The sequence below is a fragment of the Mastomys coucha genome, unplaced genomic scaffold, assembly GCF_008632895.1.
Source record: "Mastomys coucha isolate ucsf_1 unplaced genomic scaffold, UCSF_Mcou_1 pScaffold22, whole genome shotgun sequence".
NCBI classification, from domain to species: domain Eukaryota; kingdom Metazoa; phylum Chordata; class Mammalia; order Rodentia; family Muridae; genus Mastomys; species Mastomys coucha.
This window is the reverse complement of record NW_022196905.1, coordinates 121,452,900-121,473,689: the sequence shown is the minus strand read 5'-3', so window position 1 is coordinate 121,473,689 and position 20,790 is coordinate 121,452,900. Positions and strand designations below refer to the sequence as shown.

The following is a 20,790-nucleotide window of genomic DNA, read 5'->3' as shown; positions in this document are numbered from 1 at the left end:
AAACCGCGGCCAAGTGAAAGGCCCGCTCCGCCGAATTTCCGGGGCGGAACCGGAAGCCCCCAGCTTGCCCAATAGAAAGGCGGCGGGGAATCGCAGTCTCGCGAGAGTTCGGCCACCGGCTCCTTAGGGAACCAGCCATGGAGGGCGAGCGGGCGCCGCTGTTAGGTTCGCGGCGGGGGGCGGCGGCGGCAGCGGTCGGGGTGTTTGCGGGGCGGCGAGCGGCGTGCGGGGCGGTGCTGTTGGCCGAGTTGCTGGAGCGCGCGGCCTTCTACGGCGTCACGGCCAACCTGGTGCTGTTCTTGAATGGCGCGCCGTTCAACTGGGAGGGCGCGCAGGCCAGCCAGGCGCTGCTGCTCTTTATGGGCCTTACCTACCTGGGCTCCCCGTTCGGGGGCTGGCTCGCCGACGCGCGGCTGGGCCGGGCGCGCGCCATCCTGCTCAGCCTGGCGCTCTACCTGCTGGGCATGCTGGCCTTCCCGCTGCTGGCGGCGCCCCGCTCGCGCTCCTTTCTCTGCGGGGACCCGCGCCCGGAGCTCGTGCGCAACTGTTCGGCCCCCTTCCCGAACGGGACGGCGGTGTGTCCCGATGCCGCTGCGCGCCGCTGTGCACCGGCCACCTTCGCGGGTCTAGTGCTCGTGGGACTCGGTGTGGCCACGGTCAAGGCCAACATCACGCCCTTCGGCGCGGATCAGGTGAGCTAGACCCGCCTCGAGTCCTCCCGGTTTTGTGCCTGCACCTCCTGCGCTCCACGCCTACCTGAACCAAAACTTGGACTTTGCAACCTGTCCGAGACGCCGGGGACACGAGGGCTGTCCCGGTACCCCGTGTATCTGCCCTGTCCCCCAGGGTTCTTCACTGATGGGAAGAAAGGAGTCACCCCAAACACCTGAACTTACATCCCCACTTGACTTTGCATCTGTGCGCGACCGATTGGAAAGCAGAGGGCTACGCACCACGCTCCCCAACCCATAGACCTGCACCTCACATCTAGAGAAAGGTTAAGGCGAGGGAGAGGAACTTCCCAGTCCAGGGAAGTTCCCTTGTAGTGCAGAGAAGAAGGCCACCCAGCCTCTGATCCCTCTCCGTTAGTGGAAGTGAGGAAGGAGATCTGCTCTGCATAGTAGGGAGGAAACCCATCTGCCCCACCCAGCACCCGAGTGGATAGGAAGAAGAGCAAGACCTCCCTCTAATCCATGTGAGGAGGAAGCCCATGAGTAGAACCCATGTCACACCTGGCACTAGGTTCAGGACTGAGTAAGAGGGAGTAAACCCCCTCCCACACACACACCCTGCCCCCTCGCACCACTGTCCACATCTGCTCTTGCATCTGGTAGGGGACTGTAGGAGCAGAGAGAACCACACCCACCCTCTCCTCTGGGGGAGCTTTTTTAAAATTTATTTTTATTTTTTGGTGTGGGTGGAAGTCCTCGAATAGACAGGAGAAAGCTGTATAAACAGGTGTGATCTGAGCGGTAAGGAAGAGTTGAGGTGGGATTTATTCATGATGTAATGACCATTGTGGTTTTAAGGAGAAGGGCTGTTGTGTTGGTGGAGTCATTTGAGTTGAGATCTGAAAGGGAAAAGGTTGAAGTTGTGATTTGAAGGAAAGACATGTACAAAGGCACTGTCTCAGCCCCAGCTTCCCTTTTTACAAAGTTACAGGCAAGCACTTAATTTCCATCTTCACTGCTTTAAGTAAGTTTTGGGGTGGGGAGGGTGGGAAAGACCAGCATCATGCTGCTACTTTGACATCTGAGAACAAGAGATGAGGAGGGAGCCAGAGCTGTGGAGAGCAGAAGTGATCTGCAAATGTCTGAGTGCCACATCTGGTCTGCTTCCCCTTTTTAGGGAACTCCCATGCTAAGAATGGCTCTAGTGGTCAAATGCAAATAGAGTATTTTGTAAGCAGTGGAAATTATGTGGGGTTTGAGTGTCAGGCTCTCTGGATAAAGCTTTTTACAGTCTCATTCTCTCTTGCTTACTCATCCCCTGCTTCCTGTGGAGCTGTAAAACTGAGTAAAGCAGAGGCTAGATAACTCAGAAAACCTAATACATGTTGTCCTGTTTCAGAAAGATTGCAGATAGCTGTCATAGACTGTGTTGTGTGGCAGGAGGGTAAGAGCTCAGGCTGTAGCTGGTCTGAAGAGAGGTGTGCCCTAGAGTGGAGGCAGTGGCCTGGACTGAGGGTTGTGCTCCGGTGTGGGAGGGAGGCTGTAGGGAGTGCTAGAGGGTTATTTGTGAGCAACAGGGAAGGTGAGCCCTGGGTCTTGGTACAAAACTGATCCTTGAGAGGTTGAAATTGAAGTCAGTGGAGTGAAGTCATCTGCTCAGAGTAGCACCAAGAATGTAGGACTGGTGTTTATATGGTGTCTTCCTTACAGGGCTGGCCATTTCAGAGAGGACACAATTTCAACTGTATCAGAAGTAGTAGTGATCTCAGTATTTTAAGAATTTGAGGCAGGAGGGTTGCCACGAAACATATTATGGGCTGCAGAACAAGACTGTAGGTCATACAAGTAAAATGTAAATAGAAGAAATAGTTGCTACTTGATAATTCTGGAGTTCTGAAAGGTGTTCCTCAAACTGCGTGCACCACCACTGCCTGGCAAGATTTATTATTTTAAAACAGTTCTTTTACCATTTATTAAAGATGAATCCAATTTGTATAGTAATGAGATGAATGTTTATGTAACTTGATAACAATCCAGAGACAGTAACTCCATCTTTGAAAGCTGACATGTGGTGGCTGATACAGAAGTATCCTAATGGCTCTTTGAAATTAGACCATTATGCTTCTGTAAGAACAGAAAAAACATTCTTGTGCAGTGGAACAGTGCAGCTCATAGCATGTTGGTCTCAAATGAAGCCAGGGTGTGTCAGGCAGCATTTGTTGGCATCATGAAACATGTCAGTGTGTGAAGTGTGAAGTGCAGGTGGTACTTGTACAGTCGGGACTGCCAGGAACATCTTGGGTTCACTGCACATTGGATTCTGAATTAGGTTTTAGTCCTTGTGCACTCATAAGCCTGTCACTGTTGCCAAGTTTTACACACATACAGTTGAGGAAGCTTTGATTGTAGTGTGCATGGGGTGACTGTCACAGCCCAGCTGCTTAGCAGGTGCTAAGGGAACAGCTAGGACAGTGTGTGTGTGTGTCTTAGAGTCCGTGCTCTCCAGTAGATGCTAGATCAATGATTCGCACTCTGACAGACCCGCTGGATGGCTCCCGTGAGGGTCACTGAGTGGGTGCAGTGTGCACACTTCACTGTAGGTAAGAGTAGGTGCTCTTGCTCAGTGTAAGGGCTATTGTCTCCAGGATCTCCACACTTATAATCCTGGGAAGAGACCCTCTGGATGCCAGGACCCTAGAGAAACTTGACAGCCAAGTGTCAAGTGACTGGCTCTGTAGTGGTTTTGTTTTGTTTATGGGTTTTTGTTTTAAGGCAGAATTCATCTGCCCTTTACTTTTCATAGTGCTTACTAATTGCCAAAGGTCATGTCATTCTTGATTGGTGATTATTCAAAAAAGTAAACTGAGTGCTAGATGCTTGTCTATATTTCAGTACTTGGAAGGCAGAGGCTGGGGGAATCCAGAGTTTGAAGCCACCTCAGCTACATAGGAAGTTGGAGCCCAGCCTGGGTTACTCGAGACCCTAAACCAACAAGCACTGAAAACAAAATTAAAAATAGCTGAAAGAGGAAGAAGCTACTGTGCAGACAGTGCTGCTGCCCTGGTTTGGTTTAGTTTACGGTCTGACTCCTCTGTATCCAGCAGGCATTCTTCGCCCCAGCAGAGATTTGGTCAGGATTTCAGGATAGTGTTTGTTCCATTGAGAAGTGCTCCTGGGTATCTGATAGCTTTCCCCTGTATAAAGCACGGTCCCTTCTGCCCTGCTGGCGTCTCTTTTCCCTTTGGCTTTGGTGCTTTTGAGGGGCGTTGACTGGGGCATATGACGAGTTTGATCAGTCTTGGCAGGGCATGTGGTGATGTCATAGGACTGGTACATGGGGAAGCTGTGGCTTTTTGCCAAGGGCAGAGAGGCATGTGACAGCCCAGTTTTCTGCTCTGTGGCTACTGAAGCCCTGGGAGTAGGCCTCTGTTTATGAAGCAGCTGTGGCTGGTAACCCTTGGACAGTGAAGTCAGTAGACCACCAAGTTCACAAAAGGACATAAGGACTATAAAGGCCTGTATGTCAGGTCAATTGAATAAATATTCCCTTACTGTTTTGTAGGATGTGCTGTTTCTATGAATGTGGGAACATGTGTGTAGTCCTGCTCTGTGTAATGGGAAGGGCCTGGGACATTTCAGCTAGTATCTGTAATGTGCCCTGTAATGTGCTGGACATTGTGGTACATATCTGGAGTTCTAGCTGCTCCAGAGGTTGAAGCAGGGGATCATACAAGCCCAGGAGTTTGAGACTAACCTAGGTAACTGATCCCATGTCCAAAGAGGTGTGCTTTTGTTTTTGTTTCTTGTCTAAAGTGGCCTCTTTTCTCTCAAGGTTATTAAAACAGTGACATGTCTGTGTGTATGTGGTGTTTATATATACAGTGTATAGAGTATATGTGTGTATACTTTGAGTTTTATTTTCTCTATTTCTTGCTCACGTTTTTTCTTTCTTTTGGCCTGCCTCCACTGGTCATAGACATTGATATCCACAATTGGGTAGCATTTAAAGACATTGTGTCCCAGTTGTAAGAAACTAAATATAAACTGTTCTGTGGTGATGGCCACCTTTAGAGTGAGGCCTTTGTTGAGAACTGACGTGTAGGACAACAAAATGCTTGTGGTTTGTTGATCAGTTTGGGGGCTGGAAATGGAGTTAGTGGTAAAGGACTTGCCTAACATTGCAAGAACCTGTGTTCAATCCCTAACCCTGAAAAAAGAAAAGAACAAACCAACAACTTGGATTTTTCAATTTGATGTGATTGTAACCCTCTAACTGAATTCAAACACAGGACTTGCCAATGCAGTGCTGTCATTTGGAGTTCAATAATTGTCAGGGGATACTCAGTTTTGATTCAGCTTGCACCCTTACCTTAATCTTAAATATTGTATGGGGAGCCGTGAGTGCCAAGCAGAAGCCTTAATACTTGGTAGCTTTGTTACTGTTTAAAGCTTATTACTAGGCGGAGGAGCTTGCTCTGTGGACCAGAAGACAGATGTACAGTGGAGCCAGTTTTTAACCCTTTCCATCCATTAAGGATGAGGCTGGTGAAGTATGTGTCTGTGCTCAGGATCAGTCTTTGGCTGTGGGTTTGCTCAAGAATTTGTGAAATGAAGCTGTCCAGAATCATGCTGAGTTGGACTGGGCCCATTCTCATAGTGTTCATGGTAGATGTAAACAGTACAGGTGGAAGAAGCAAGGTTGGGCCTGCCTTGGCCCAGCCACTAGACAGGTGGGATCTGCAGAAGGGTTGCATCGAGGCTAAAGGGGAGAATCAACTTGGGGCTAATTTTAAGCATTTCTTCAATGTGTTGATGAGATCCTCTGTGCAGCTCAGCCAGGCTTCAGCTGATGATTCCCCTGCTTTTGTCTCTTTAATGCTAGGATTATAGGTGTGTACCACTGTATAACCTTTCTTTCTCTCTTTTTTTTCTTTTCTTTTTCCCCCCTGAGACAGGGTTTTTCTGTGCAGCCCTGGCTGTCCTGGAACTTACTCTGTAGACCAGGCTGGCCTCGAACTTAGAAATCCACCTGCCTCTGCCTTCCAAGTGCTGGGATTAAAGGCATGCACCACCACTGCCTGGCCTGGATAACCTTTCTAATCTAAAGCTACCTACCTCGTGCTTCTCTTACTGTGCTCACAGCTTAGTTGTAAGCTTATCAAAGACTCTGGTGCTTGGACCCCATGCAGGAGTGATGCCTTGCCTCCAAACAAGCCTTCCTATGCCTGGGGCCAGAGCTTGTTGGCAGGCTTTCATAGTGCTTGTGTTAAGTTTAGGTCTGGAGCTCAGTATACCATGTATGCTCCTGGTAGTCCAAGATGGTTCTGCAGGCCTAGACTGGCCAGGCTGTGGTTCTGGACCCTGTTTCAAGGATCATTCCCAGTGGCTTCATGTTAGGTGGTCAGCTTACTTTGAGCACTAGGACTTGCTGGCATTTGGAGAGGCATCCAGCTTCTGGAGGGATTGAGTGTGAGATGACTTTTGTCAGGAGCCTGGCTGAATCTGTAAACAGCATTTTGACTGTCCTACCATCAGAAAGAGCAAGAACTTGAGATCCTGTGTATCTGCTCTCAATTTGTAGATGATCAGGTGCTAGGTAGGTGTGGTGACAGGGCATAATAGCTGCTGTGGGTGCTTGGGAGGTCATTACATATGAAAATGGAAAGTGTAGAAGACCACATTTTCTTATGCATTTCTCTTCTCTCTTACTTTAGGTTAAAGATCGAGGTCCAGAAGCCACTCGGAGATTTTTCAATTGGTTTTACTGGAGCATTAATTTGGGAGCAATCCTGTCATTAGGAGGTATTGCATATATTCAGCAGAATGTGAGCTTTCTCACAGGCTACCTGATTCCCACGGTCTGTGTGGCCATTGCTTTCCTGGTCTTCCTCTGTGGCCAGAGTGTCTTCATCACCAAGCCTCCTGACGGCAGTGCCTTCACTGACATGTTCAGGATTCTGACCTACAGCTGCTGCTCCCAGAGAGGAGGGCAGCGGAGAAGTGGGTGAGTGACACAACTCCTTACTCCCTGCAGAGAAAGTCCCAGCTGAGGGTTGGGCTGTGTTTTGTGTCTGGTCTTCAGGCCAGCTTCATTCAGGAAGTGTGTGGTGTAAACCCCTCCATTAGGATAGCAGAGCCCTGAGTTCAATACTCTGCCCAACTTCTTCACTGCCAACATGGATGAGGGTGCCTTGCTGCTCGGTAGCAGATTTTGAAGGTAGAGATCTGCAGAAGATTCATGGAGACATTGTGTGCTTTAGACACAGAAGTATGCTAACGAGAACTTAGGCTGTTATGCATGTTGTAGGTACTTGTCTCAAAGGGAAGCTGTTTCTCTCACATTGGTCAACACAATTTCCCTCATTCAGGGCTATGCCATCTACTTTGTAATAGAGGGACACATAAACATAGCTTGAGATGTTCTTGATAACCCATTTACCCTTACTTGAATGGGGCTTGCATAACCTTAGTGCTGAAGGTCCCAAGCCTGGAACTTTCACAAATAGCCATTTTCTGAGCTCTGTCCCCTCTTCTACTGATGGTGATCCATGGTTCTGCCCAGTGTAAATTAATGAAGTCTAGAAATCATCCTACGAAGGACTTAGATGCTTCTATGTTTTTTGCAGGCTGCTATGTATAGAAAACTGGTTACTTGACTGTGGTTGTGATATAAGAGAGACTGTAGTATTGTAGCCACCAGAGCAGTCGAGGCATAGAAAAACCAAGGTCTAGGGATTGGTGGTCAGCTCCCTCCCTGTGATTTGCTGAACCTAAGGATTCCCAGTAGTTACTGAGAGAGGTAGATTCCTTGTCCATAGGGCTTCCTGTGGGATGGCCCTGTTTGCAGAAGTATTCTGCAGGGTAATGTGCACACCTCCTTGTGTGCTTGTCTGTCCCTGACATTGGTGTACTAGAAGCCTTTTTGTGGCAGATCTGACTTCTGTGACTCTGCTGATGGTACATGAGTCCCTTGGGTGAAATCTGACTGTCCCAACTCCCTTCATGGACCTGCTGGAAGGCTGTGTACACTGGCAGCTTTCAGACCCTGTCTAGAGGGGAACTAACACTTGAACTTGCAAAGCTGGACATCACCCAGTTCTAGCATACCCTGGCTTTTGCCAGGACCTTACTTTGTCAGACAGAAGTTTTGTTGTGGACCTTACCTGCTTCTAATCTAGATTGATTGTGTGGGGACAGGAATGCCTTTAGCAGATATCCCTGATGAGAGCCTTTCAGCCAGGGGCCAGCATCGCTCCAGGACCTGTGGGGTTTCAGTGCACACATGGCACAGAAATAGTGAGATTGAACAGCCTGCCTTCCTCTGAGCTTCAGCTTTGGAAGTGTCTGGGACAAAACTAAGCGACAAGAGTTGGAAAGGCAGCTAAGTTGTATTAATGTGCTGTGGGCCCTGGCTGTTCAGAGACTAATATTAGGGTGATTGACTTTGATGTTTGCCTAAGAGAGCTGGACTGCTCTCAGGACTATTGTGAGGCCCCAGTACACTGAGGTGTGCAAGGCCCTCAGCAGCCTAGTACCTATGAGGTATGCCACTGTGCTGCTACTGGGGATGCCTGGAGCAGGATTGAAGAGCCCAGGAAGTGGCACACACCTGTTTCCCATGGGTCTGACTCTTGACCCAGTTCCCGTGTGTCAACTCTGTGGATGTGTTTGGAGGGAGATGTGGTGCTGATTTTAGATGAGACCTGATGGTCTGAGTTCACATCATCATGTCCTCATACTATAATAGAGCGGGCCTAGGGGCTTTGTTTTTCTCAATGACTTCAAGTGGAGTCTCTGACAAGTCCACCTAGCCTTTCAGAGCCTGAACACACAGGCATGTGGACACATAGGTAAAGGGAAACTGAGTCACAGCCTTCATGGGAGGAGGAGCAGTGGGCTCTTGTCTGTGACTATGACCTATGTCACAGCATAGAGTACTAACCATGCAGGTGGACTAGAAACTTTTTTTTTTTTCTGAGACAGGATCTCAAGTAGCCCAGGCTGGCTCTGCACTTGCACTATCTTTAAGTGATTCTTCCACATCAACCTCCTCAGCACTAGAATTACATGTGTGCCACTTCACCTGGTGACTGGGAAGCTTTAATACAGTTAATTCCTCGGGTTGTGTTGACCCCCAACCATAACATTATTATTATTATTTTGGTTTTTTCGAGACAGGGTTTCTCTGTATAGCCCTAGATGTCCTGAAACTCACTCTGTAGACCAGGCTGGCCTCAAACTCAGAAATCTGCCTGCCTCTGCCTCCCAAGTGCTGGGATTATAGGCGTGCGCCACCACCACCCAGCCATAACATTATTTTTATTGCTATTTTATAACTATAATTTTGCTACTGTTAGGAATTTTAACATGAATATCTGATATGTGACCCCTGTGAAACGGTCATTCAACCCTCAAGGGGGTCTAGACCCACAGGCTGAGGACACTGCTTTAGACACACCCTGGTTCATTAGCTTTAAAGTAACTTAATGAAGCACAGCACTGAGAGCTGTGGTACTAGGGGGATTTGGTTCTTGGCATCGATGTGTTTCAGAGACTTACCATGTGCTCGTCATTGTCTGTCTGTATCAGGTACATGGGGACCTTAGATAAATAGGAATTTGAAGGAGTTAGGGATGTCCTCAAATGAAGAGAAATAAGTGTAGGCACCTGTGACTCAGCATCTCTGTCACCTATCTCTGTGATACTGCACAGGCAGCAGGTATTTACCTCAGCAGAATTTGGCTGAAGTACTGAGTAAGTTACGGGTTTAGTTTTTCAATCTTCTCCAACTTGGAATACATAGATTAAGAGTATCTGCTTTATAGAATAAAAATAAGGGACCAGAAAGACAGCTCAGTGGTTAAGAGTACCTGCTGATTTTCCAAAGGGCCTGGATTTGGTTCCCACCACCCAAGGTCTTCCACAACTCTGGTTCCTGGGACTCCATTGCCCTCTTCTGGACTCTGAGGGTACCAGGCACACTATAGTATACTTGACATATATGCAGGCAAGCTGGTTGTGTTGATATATGCTCTTAATTATAGCAAAGACTGGTAGATCTCTGAGTTTGAAGCCAGCTTGGTCTATATTGTAGCAAGTTCCAGGACAGCCAGGACTCCTTAGTGAGGCCCTACCTCCAAAGACAAAACATACATATACTCCGTCAGCCACACATATAAAATAGGAAAAATATTCAAATAATTTAAAATGTGACAGTTTAGGGAAATCAGGCCTAGCATTATAAACTTGTATGCAGATAGCTGCCATTCCAAAGTCTGGAGTTGGGAGGCTCTCAGTGGGGTTAAGTGTCTTATGTTGGTTTTGGTTATGCAGGGAATGGTGCGGTTTCTTAGAGTTTCTGTTGGTGTCGTGCAGCTGGGAAAGACTGTGTTGATGAATGAGGTGTGGTTGTCCAGGCATGCGCCTGTAAGCCAAGATGGCCTCAATCCAGTCCTCACCCCAACTCTGAAGCATTGAGATCTTGACACAGGTCTTGTCTAACCTGTGTCCTTACTTCCTCTTTGAAATGGGTCAGTAAGAGCCTTGCAGGACTTCCAAGGCTTGTGATAAAGATGAATGATGAGTTCCTTTCCCATCATCCTAGTGTAGTGCTCATCATGGCTCTTTACTCTAGATTGACCTTCATCCCAGAGGCAGATGTTGCTTTTCCAGCCATCAGAGCACCCTCTAGTCCCTTGAGTGTCTACCTGTTTGATAAACCAGTATAGTCACAAGAAAAATTGGGATTGGTCAGATTGCTGTTAGCTGGATAGAAGTCCAGGTAACATTGCTGCTCTGTGGAGCTGCATGAGGTTGAGACGCACCCCGCCCCCCTTGTGGGTATAGTGGACAAAGTTATCCTTTCCAAGGGTCCCGTGGACAGCCACAGGAGCTGTGTGTGCTATGCACAGTTAGTCATAATAGGACTTAGAGTAGGCAGTGCAGAGAGCCACTTTCCCACCCCAGACATGATTTGTTACCAGAGCATCGTCACCGGGGGTGGAAGTAAACTAATTCCTTCATTTTGTTTCCCAAAGTGAAGGCCTTGGAATCTTTCAGCAATCTTCTAAACACAGTCTGTTTGATTCATGTAAGATGTCGCGTGGAGGGCCGTTCACAGAGGACAAAGTGGAAGACGTGAAAGCCCTGGTCAAGATTGTGCCCGTGTTCTTGGCTCTGATTCCTTACTGGACAGTGTATTTCCAAGTGAGTGCTGACCTAGCCTCGTGGCTGATGTCTCAGTGCAGGGCTCAGGGTTGTCCATCAGTTGCCATAGTTTCCAGTCATGGACTCAGGTTGGCTGCTTTGTGTTACAAAACCTTTCCCAAGAAGCAGCTGAGAATTGGTGTGCTTCTGGTTTTCTGGACCCCCCAGCTTCTCATTTGGTTGCGTGGAAGCTTGTCTCAAGGAGACTGTATGGTGTGACTCAATAATTCCCATGTCTGATTCTGAGAGGAGTTGCTACACCTCAGCTAGAGGAGGGAGGGTGTGTGCATAGACTTGGAGAGGCCCTGCTGGCTTACGTGCACCGTCTGCTTTCTTTATCCAGATGCAGACCACATATGTTTTACAGAGTCTTCATTTGAAGATTCCAGAAATCTCAAGTATCACCACCACCCATCACACGGTAAGAGACCTGGAGGTGGCAGTGCAGCTGCAGCACATAGCTGCCACACTGTCACTGCAGCTAGTTCCTGCTTAGTTACAGCCTGCTGAGATTGGATTGGCCAGTGCCATTAAACACTAGTACTGTCAGATTCAGCCCTCGCCCAGCTCAGAGCACACTTGTTGCCAGTCAGCATCTCTAGTTGAAGCATCTTGGCGGTCATGCATGGGTCGTAGGGGAACTGCTGTACTGTAGCTAACGCCATGCTCTGTGCAGCTGCCTGCAGCTTGGCTCACCATGTTTGATGCGGTGCTCATCCTCCTGCTCATCCCACTGAAGGACAAGCTAGTGGACCCAGTGCTGAGGAGACATGGCCTGCTCCCATCCTCCCTGAAGAGGATTGCCGTGGGGATGTTCTTCGTCATGTGCTCTGCCTTTGCTGCAGGTGAGCCACTACTTCTCTGGGCACCTCCTCCTCTCTCTCCCAGTGTGGCTTCTGCAGCATGCAGAAGCTAGTGTGTTATGCTGTGTATTGTGGGTAGCCGGTGACACTTCAGCAATTGTCATTTTCTTCTTGAGGACAAGCCTTCATCCTTGGACTGAATAGACTTGCCCTGCACAGGCTAACACGTGGTGTGGAGTGGGAATGAGAGGAGGAGATTCTGTGCAGGCATCTGACTTTCACAGTTGGTGAAAGCACAGTGTCCCAGCATGGAGAAAAAGGGTTTGTGGGATTGTTCCAGGCTCCTGGGACGCTCCCAACAAAAGTCTCAACAGCTGAAGAGCTAGTTCCTTGGGTCCCACGCCACAGCATGGAACAGCATGGAACAGTGTCCTAAGCCACTCCTGTTCCCCCATTCTTTCTGTTTGCTGAAGATGCTGGGATCTGTGTGCCTTTTTAGGAGCAGCAGGTGCTCTTAACTGCTGAGCCATCTGCCCAGCCCTTCTTTCTTGTTTAATGTTGAAAAATAATAATGCCAAGGATTTGCCTGTCCTTAAAGCTATACCATGTTTATTATGCTTACTGAAACACCCCCCTTTATTACTTTAACATTTTTATTTTGTATGCATATGGGGGAGGAGGTGTGCAGACCACAACCATGTGGGTTATAGAGATAAAACCCAGGTCATCAGACTTGGTGGCATTGCCTTCCCCCATTGAACTATGTCACTGGGCCAGAACTTTGCTTTGATTTCCACCTGATCTGAAAGTTACCTGGGGCTTTTAGCACTTCACTTTGGTTCTGAGGTTTGTGTTTGTGGTTTTGTTAGTGGTGACTTGTTTTGTAGAGTTGAGGGAGATCCTGTGTTGAGGGCTTGGGGGTTCTTGTTACCGTGGCATGGTGGTGCTAGCTTTGTACTGAGGGTTCCAGTGTGCTGTGTCCCAGTTTCCCTTTCATGTTCCTGCTATGCTGTCCTCCGGGCCTCAGCATTCTGTGCTTTATTTTGGTTCTGCCTACAGCCTCTCTTTTATTGTCTTGAACTGAGGCAAGTTTTTGAGCTTTGTCTAGAGACTTGGGCCCATTTATTTCAAGGACTGCACATTGGATAATTCAGCATTTTCTTTTTATGTATATGCCTATGGCGGTGTCTTTGGAGACTTCGGTTGCTTACAGGAGCATGGGTAACTTCTCAGTGGCTATGCATTAAGGAAATAATCTCATTCTCCTCCAGTGACCATTAGTCACACATCCTCCCAGTTTTAAAAAGATGAGGGGCTGGGGGTGGAGAGATGGCTCAGCGGTTAAGATCACCCACCTGCTGCTCCTGCTACAGTCCTAAGTTCAATTCCAAGCAACCACATGGTGGTTCCCAACCATCTATAATGAGATCTGATAACCTTCCTGGTATGCAAGTATACATGCAGGTAGAGCATTCATGCATTAAATAAATAAAGCAATCTTAAAAAGGTGAACAGAATGAGTGGTCCAGAAACTTGAGGGTGAAACTAATCAGTGTGAATATCTATAAAATGCTCTGGTGAAGAAGCGGTGGATGACATGACTGGGATCTGCCTAGGAAGCTGTCATGGTTACTCTCCTTTCTTGCTTGCACCTTTCAGGATTGTTGATAAATTTCCTGTAATACACTGCAGACTTAGATTAATGTCAGTATTAAGTGCTACACTAATTTGGTTCTTAATTCTAGGAATCCTGGAGAGTAAAAGGCTGGACATGGTAAAGGAGAAGACCATCAACCAGACCATTGGTGGTGTTGTATACCATGCTGCTGACTTGCCCATCTGGTGGCAGATCCCACAGTATGTGCTCATTGGCATCAGTGAGATATTTGCAAGCATAGCAGGTGAGACTGTGGATGCTGGTAGCATCTGGGCTTGTTTGTATTATAGCCTGCACTGTGCCGAGCAGGACCATGGTGCTTTGTGTGGGAGAGTGTGCGGGGAATTGTCTCTTAGAGCTTGACCCAGTAAAAATAGTAGTCCTTAGTCCTCAGGCTAAGGCTTCCTTCCCTTTCTTGTGCAAAATCAGTGTTCCTTAAGATATTTTCACAAGTCCATCATGCCCTGCCCTGTGTGTCCCATAGTAATGAGGGGGAAGTCACTGTGGATGGCTTCTGCTAGACCTTTGTATCCCCAAACTTTGCAGAGCACAGCTGTGCTGCTGGTGCAGGCTTACATACATGAAAGAGCAAAGCTGACTTACAGAGCTTGTTCTCATGGACTACTGTCATTAGTAATACCCTGCGGTGACAAGGCTTGGGGCAGGTTGGCTCTTGCAGCAGTGGGAAGACAGGAGGCATGCTGCCACCTTACCTCCCAAATCCTGGCAGATTTCTGTTACTACTGACAATGGGCTTTCCTTTATCTTTGCCCTGCCTGGTCACTGGGAATATAAGTTTGTAGATGCTTGAACCTATTATGCCATGTTAGCGATGAAGTAGGATCCTTATAGAGGCCTCCCTCCAACCCCATTCAAGTCTTAACTTTTTAAGATTTGTTCATTTTATGTGTTGCCTGCATATATGTATGTATACTGCATACATACAAGTTCCCACGGAGGATAGAAAAGGGTATCAGATCCCTTAGACCTGGAGTTCCACTTGGTTGTGAGCCTCCGAGAGGGTTCTGGGAGTAGAACCCTGGTCTGTTGCAAGAGCATCCAGTGCTCTTAAACACTGAGCTCTCTCCAGCCCCTTAACGGAGATTTTGAGAAAGGATCGAACACTGCAGCTTCACTGGCCTCAAACTTGCAGCAATCCTCTAGCTACAGCTTGTTGAATGCTAGGATTTCAGGTATGAGACACCATGTCTGTCTTGTGACAAAACTTCTTAGAATATCTCACAAGTGAGAGTGCCACTCTTCCTGGATGTGTTGTAAGAGCTCTCATGAGGATGAGTGGCTACACCTAATGCTGACTTCTGCAACCACGTGTGTTTTTAAGGACAGTCCTCCTGAGAGTGCTCACACCCCATTGGGATCCATGTATACTGTGAAGCAGGGCACTGGGAAGCTGGCTCAGGATGACCAAGGTGATCTAAGTGACTTCCTTTTCTCTAGGTCTGGAATTTGCATACTCAGCTGCCCCCAAGTCCATGCAGAGCGCCATCATGGGACTCTTCTTCTTCTTCTCTGGCATTGGGTCCTTTGTGGGCTCAGGACTTTTGGCTCTGGTGTCTCTCAAAGCCATTGGGTGGATGAGCAGTCATACAGACTTTGGTGAGATTTGATGTCTGGAGGGGTGGAAAACCAGAGTGCTTGCGGTTGCTGTGGGTTGTGTGGAGATGCAGTCTGTCCAGGAGGCCACTAGCGCAAACCCTGCTGAAGTTTGTGTAGAGTAGCAGTGCCTTGTCAGCAGCTGCTATATCTAGCTTAGCACTTTCTGAGAGCTGGGTGAGAAGTGAGACCTGCGTGTCAGCTCCTGTGTCAGCCTGCTCTTATATTTTGGTTCCTGGCTGTTTGTTTTGGTTTTCAGATGTTAGAAGGGTGGGTAGTGCTTTGTCAGTGAGCACTGTTCTTGGTCAGTCTGTTGCTCCTAGAGGGGGCTTCTGGCTATTGGTCTGGGCAGCTCTGCAGTGCTGTGTGTGAACCAGGGGCTACAACCACCTTTGCCTTTTAGATAAGTACATGTTCCCTATGCAGAAGTCTGTACTATGAGCATTTGCCTGGCTTGGTAGCACTTAATCTACTTTTATTGCATAACTTCGGGAAAGGCAGGAAGTTTTGTCTAGAAATTGTGGGATTCACAGCGCCTGGAGTTAGATTCCTTTGAATCTTGGGGTAATGCTCAGAAGCCCAAAATTCCCTTCCCCCACCTTGCTGGGTGCTTGTAACTGACTCTGTAGCTGTATGAGGCCAGTTGTAAAATCAACCAGCTGCATTGGGGCTTGCCCTTGCTCTCATCCCCTTGGGAGAGTGATGTCCCTGGAGTAGAGTAGCCTGCATGGTGCAGACTTTCCCAGATGGTCATCACAGGATTCTAGCTATTTACACTATTAAAACATTTGCTATTTTATGTGCACATATTAGACATGTGTGAAAGACAGCTTTCAGAAGTCATTTGTCTCCTTTCCCTGTGGGATCTGGGGATCAGACTCAGGCCATCAGGCTTACATGGCAAATGTTTAATTGATGAGCCATCCTACCAGTCCACAATCAGGGTCTCACAAGGTTACCTTAAAGTGCACAAGTGCCATTCCTACTTAGGAGACAAGTAGGAATGCAACCTCATGGCGGGGGAGGGAGGGCGGTGGACTCTAGCTCCCCTAAGGGACATTACATCAACCCTGACCAGCTCATCTATGAGAGTGCTAGTTCTAGGATTGTAGGTGTGAGCGATCTCACTGGCTTAGCTCTAGACACACTCTGTGTGTGCAGAGTTGCCTGCTTTTGCTTTTTCTTATTCCCACTCCTAGTCTACTCCCTACCTTAATTTACTAATTTAGTCTTAGTGTTTCAGGGGTTGGGGGTCAAAGACAGGGTTTCTCTGTATATACCTTTTTTTTTTTTTCGAGACAGAGTTTCTCTGTGTAGCCCTGGCTGTCCTGGAACTCACTCTGTAGACCAGGCTGGCCTCAAACTCAGAATCTGCCTATCTTTGCCTCCCAAGTGCTGGGATTAAAGGCATATGCCACCACTGCCCGGCTGTATATAACTTTTGCTGTCTTGAATCTTATTCTATAGACCAGGCTGGCTTTGATCTCACAGAGGTCTGCCTACCTCTGCCTCCCAAGTGCTGGGATAAAAGGCGTGAGCTGCCACCACCACCACCAGGTATAATTTAGTGTCTTCTTGTTCCCAGCTGTTTCTGATGGGCTGTACTTAAGCCTCTGCAGAGGTCCTTTATTGCTGTATAGCCAGTGTGTGTTTAAGGTAGCGCATAGCAGTGCCTAGCAGCCTTTCACTTTCTAGTAGGGACTGGGGTCAGCGCTGTGCAAAGGCTCTGGTATAACCTGGTCTCTTTAGAAGGGACAGTAGCTCCAGGCCAGCACCCCTTCCTCCCCCTCCTGTGTCAGCATTCTTGCAGACGAGGTGGTAACCAGAGTTTATGTGGTGTCTCTGGTGGGCTAGGGATTCCTTGTAAGGTTTCAGGGCTCCCTAGGCTTCCATAGCACACGTTCTTGTACTCTAGCCCCTTCTGACACTCACCTCTGTTCCCTATGTGGGAGTGGCAATCTTGCAGCCCAGTGCTGGCCAAGCACACAGTCTCTATACTGCTAGTACAGGTCAGTGCAGATTCTTGTCTTATCTCCTCTCTGAGCACCCTGCCCCTGCCCAGGACACGTTCTGTTCTTACAGAGTCACCATGGGACTCATCTGAAAGGTTCCCTTTTGACCCTGTTGATCCGGAGTGTTTGCCAGCTTCACCACTGCACATAAGATTACACCATTGGTACCTTGTCACAGTTGCAGACAGGTTCTAGAAGACGGCTGTGTCACTGACCATGAGGGAGCAGGACAGAGCTGGGAACAGAGCAAGGGCAAAGCTGTTTTCCATTTACTGACTGAATCAGTCTTGGTCTGTGAAGTTCAGGATACCAAGACTCTTCCCCTTTGGGGCAGACTTAGGGCTTTTGTCCTTCTCTGTGGATCATGTGTTTGTGCTTCTTGTGGGACCTTGTGTCATGCTTACTCATGTTGCATGATAGACATTTGCTGCTCATGAGCATCTGCTCACGTAGTGAAGGGTGTTTAAAATAGCCCACCATAAAAGGACATCAGGAGGAAGAAGCCTCACCTTCTCAGTAGAGACAAGAACATGCTTTTGAAGTGTCAGAAAGTGCACCAACCTCCAGCCACAGCATGAGCGTGCACCAGTTCCCTTTTGTGTGATGAGTCACCTAGAGTATGGCTGACGTGCTCCTCGGCAGCCCCTGGGAGCGATCAATGATACCTGTGGGAACTCATTATGGCTTCATGAAAAGCCAGTGGCACCCTCAGTGCCCCTTTCATGCTGTGCCCAGCTGTCATCCTGCCACCGTCATGTATGTTGGTCTTGCATCTTTGGAGTAGTCCTTGAGGAGTGGTTTACAGAAGTGCTCGTGTGGGGTGGGCAGCATTATAGCTAGCGCTGCTTTACACAGGCCCAGGTCCTCACAGGGCAGAGTCACAGAGGAGAGCACAGGCTCCAACCTTCCAGCCTGGCTGTTGAGCTCCACGGTCTGTGGCCCTGACCCTCCCTGTGTCCTCCTTCCTTGGGATTTTGGGTGCTGTAAAAACTGATACTACTCTAACGGTGAGATCAAGGTGTGTTTGTTATAGCAGTGAGGGCTACCTTTATAGATACGCACGACTTCAAGGATGCTAAGAAAAAACATCTAGCTTACTCTACTGCAGTAGTTCTTAACCTGTGGGCTGACCTTTAGGGTCACATATCAGATATTTACATTATAATTCATAACAGTAAAGTTACAGTTATGAAGTAGCAATGAAATGACTTTATAGTTGGAGTCATAGCATGAGGAAAGCTGAGAATCACGGCTTTGGTGGGGTGATATCTCCATGCTACCTGTCACGTGGGAAGGCCCACAAACCGGGATCATGCTAGGCACAGCCCCCTGTAGCATTGCTGAGAGGAATGTGGGATGGGCTTTATCCATCCTCAGAAGTGTCACTCAGTGTGAATGTAGACGATGGCTTTAAGTGGAGTGACAGGAGAGCACCTCAGAGAAAGGCAGAAGTGAGACACGGGCAGAAAACAGCACGGGAAGCTTCTCTCTCATAGTCTGTATGGAGGAGAAAGTGCAAGTCATGAACTTCTCTGAGGGGCCTGAGGTGACACGCCACCTCACAAGCCTTCCTCAGCGTCAGTCAAAGCTGGGACAACTGCTTTCCCTCTTTCCTTTGACCAAGGATGGGAGAGCCCTGAGAGGCAGGTGGCTAGTGCCCATTGCCCTCTCAAGCAGCCAAGAGCCAGTAAGAAGGTGCCTGTCTATGGAGTATACTCACCAGGAGGTGTCTGCTCATTCCTAGGGAACATCAACAGCTGCCACCTGCATTACTATTTCTTCCTGCTGGCCGCCATCCAGGGAGCTACACTGCTGCTTTTCCTCATTGTGTCTGTGAAGTACGACCGCCAGCGAGCCAGGACAGATGGGGGGCCAGCCAGCACAAGGACCTGATGCAGCCAGCCAGCATGCTCACAAGTTCTGCAGACTCTAAGGCCTCAGGTCTTGCTAACTACCAGGGCACTGCCAGCAAGCAGATTGAGGCTAGATTGTTGGGGTCCCAACTTCTGATCTTGCATGTTTTCTGGACTGGCTTCTCCCTCCCTGTGCCCGGATGATGGTGGTGAGTGCCTTACTGTGGCCTGTCAGGAGATGAGAATGTGGCTTCTCACTGAAGGTCTCTGCTAGTCCTGAGCCAGCCGTGCTTTCTCTTGTAGAATCCTGGGCAGCCACTGATTGCTGTGGTATCTTTATCCTTACAATTACTGTTACTTCCTCATAGCATCTCCTTTAAGATCAGCGAGCACTTCTATCAAGGGCTAGGAGGATTCTCTTTAGAGATGAAAGTGTGGTTGATGTCCAGAGCGCCCTAGGAGCTGCGTCTGCTCCATTCATGATCTCTTGTCACAGGTCTTGCTGATGCCAAGGCCTTTGTGGGTCAGTGGTGAAGACTCATCTGCTCAGAAAGAAGGTTGTGTTGACTGAGATGAAGAAGTTTTTATTAGATTAGGCTGACCTCAAACTTGGCCTCCTGTCTGCTTCTCAAGTGCTGCGATCTCAGATATCTGTTACCATGGTCAACAGGACTTAGGTCATGCAGTACTGACCTGCTGTAACACATGCATCAGTGGTGACTGAGGACACCATGTCCTCACAGACACCAGGCAGGTCTTTTCCAAGAACTTGACTTTGCGTAGCAGTAAGGATGGAGGGAGGCAGGTGGGGAGTGGGGACACACGGGAGCTGTCGGGCTACCCGCCCACCTCTGTATCGTTACTGACATTCGGGGTTCTGAGTTTGTCAACTAAACTGTTCTGTGTGTTGCTGTGTTTTGTATAATTTTATAAAAGCTTCTCAGACATGACACCAAGTACTTCCTGGGTGATTCCTCCATACTCTGCATCAATTCAGCATCCCCTACAGGTTTCTTTTCATGGCAGGAGCTGCTGCCAGCTCAGCCTTTCATTCCTTTGGCTGAGTGTTAGAGCCACAGTGTTCAAGTACACTTCTGCCAGAAACCTGCCTCTGCCTCTCTCACACAACAGGAAGAAAGGCTTCAGGATAAAAGCCATCCACTGTACCCCTCTTCTTGGCTTTAAAGGGGGGTGGTTCTGCAGAAGTTCGCCTATATCTTAAAAGAGAAGCTGGGCGCTGAAATCATTCACCTTGTGCTGTCATAACGTAGGCTTTCCAGGGTTGGTGAGAAGGCCCAGCAGGTGAAGGTGCCTGTCACCAAGCCTGAGACCTGCAACATGATGGAGGAAAGGAACCAGTCTGAGTTGTCCTCTGACTTCTCCACACCATTATGGTGTGCAACCCTCGACCCCATAGAAGGAACTCTGCCAAGAACTCAGGGCATACACAGCATTAAACACCCCAAACAGCACAGCTATAGATCAAAATGACCACCTATGGTCTGTCTCTCCAGATGCAAATGTCAAGGTTTTAGGAGGAGCACCAGCTCCTCCACAGTCAGGTCTCACAAGATCCAACTACAAGTAGATCTGTAGACACACAGGACTGGAGGTGAATCTTTATGTGCTCTGACACACACAGTGTGTGCTGATCATAGGCACCTCTGCTTTGACAGCCCAGGGAGCACCCTAAGTGAGACAAGAATGGCAACTGGGCATGAGACCCTGGTGTGATGGGCCTGTGGGAACTGTCTCAAAGCTCCTGGGGCTGAGTGTGGTTAGAGCATCCATCATCCTAATGATACAGCATAGAGTGAGGCTGGCTTCAGTACCAGCCACAGTCAGTGAGTGGCACCTCCACCTGGAGAAATGCAGCAGCTATTGATGGAAGCCCACTATACTGATGTCTCCATAGCACCCACAGGATGGTGCCTGGTGCTGAGCAGAGTGAGTGGCTTTCTCTTGCCTTGTCTT

The 20,790-nt window shown here is 48.4% G+C and overlaps 1 protein-coding gene across 2 annotated transcripts; it reads left to right on the top strand.

Annotated features, from left to right (window-relative positions):
• Positions 1-19,766, top strand: Slc15a4 (solute carrier family 15 member 4). Of its 2 annotated transcripts, XM_031338037.1 has the most exons (8): positions 138-692; positions 6,386-6,675; positions 10,709-10,877; positions 11,221-11,298; positions 11,554-11,722; positions 13,426-13,581; positions 14,796-14,954; positions 18,708-18,856. In XM_031338037.1, exons 1-8 carry the CDS (start codon positions 138-140, stop codon positions 18,854-18,856), a joined length of 1,725 nt encoding a protein of 574 aa, XP_031193897.1. The 2 variants fall into 2 exon arrangements, with proteins under 2 accessions (XP_031193898.1, XP_031193897.1); XM_031338038.1 differs by lacking the exon at positions 14,796-14,954 and having other exon boundaries at positions 1-692; positions 18,708-19,766.
• Positions 19,767-20,790: the final 1,024 nt, after the last annotated feature.

Excerpts from the sequence above, each read along its gene's own strand:
- Slc15a4 (XM_031338037.1), top strand. The coding sequence starts at position 138 with ATGGAGGGCGAGCGGGCGCCGCTGTTAGGTTCGCGGCGGGGGGCGGCG. Across the intron at positions 693-6,385 it reads CGCCCTTCGGCGCGGATCAG|GTTAAAGATCGAGGTCCAGA; the intron begins GTGAGCTAGACC and ends CTCTTACTTTAG. Across the intron at positions 6,676-10,708 it reads GGAGGGCAGCGGAGAAGTGG|TGAAGGCCTTGGAATCTTTC; the intron begins GTGAGTGACACA and ends TGTTTCCCAAAG.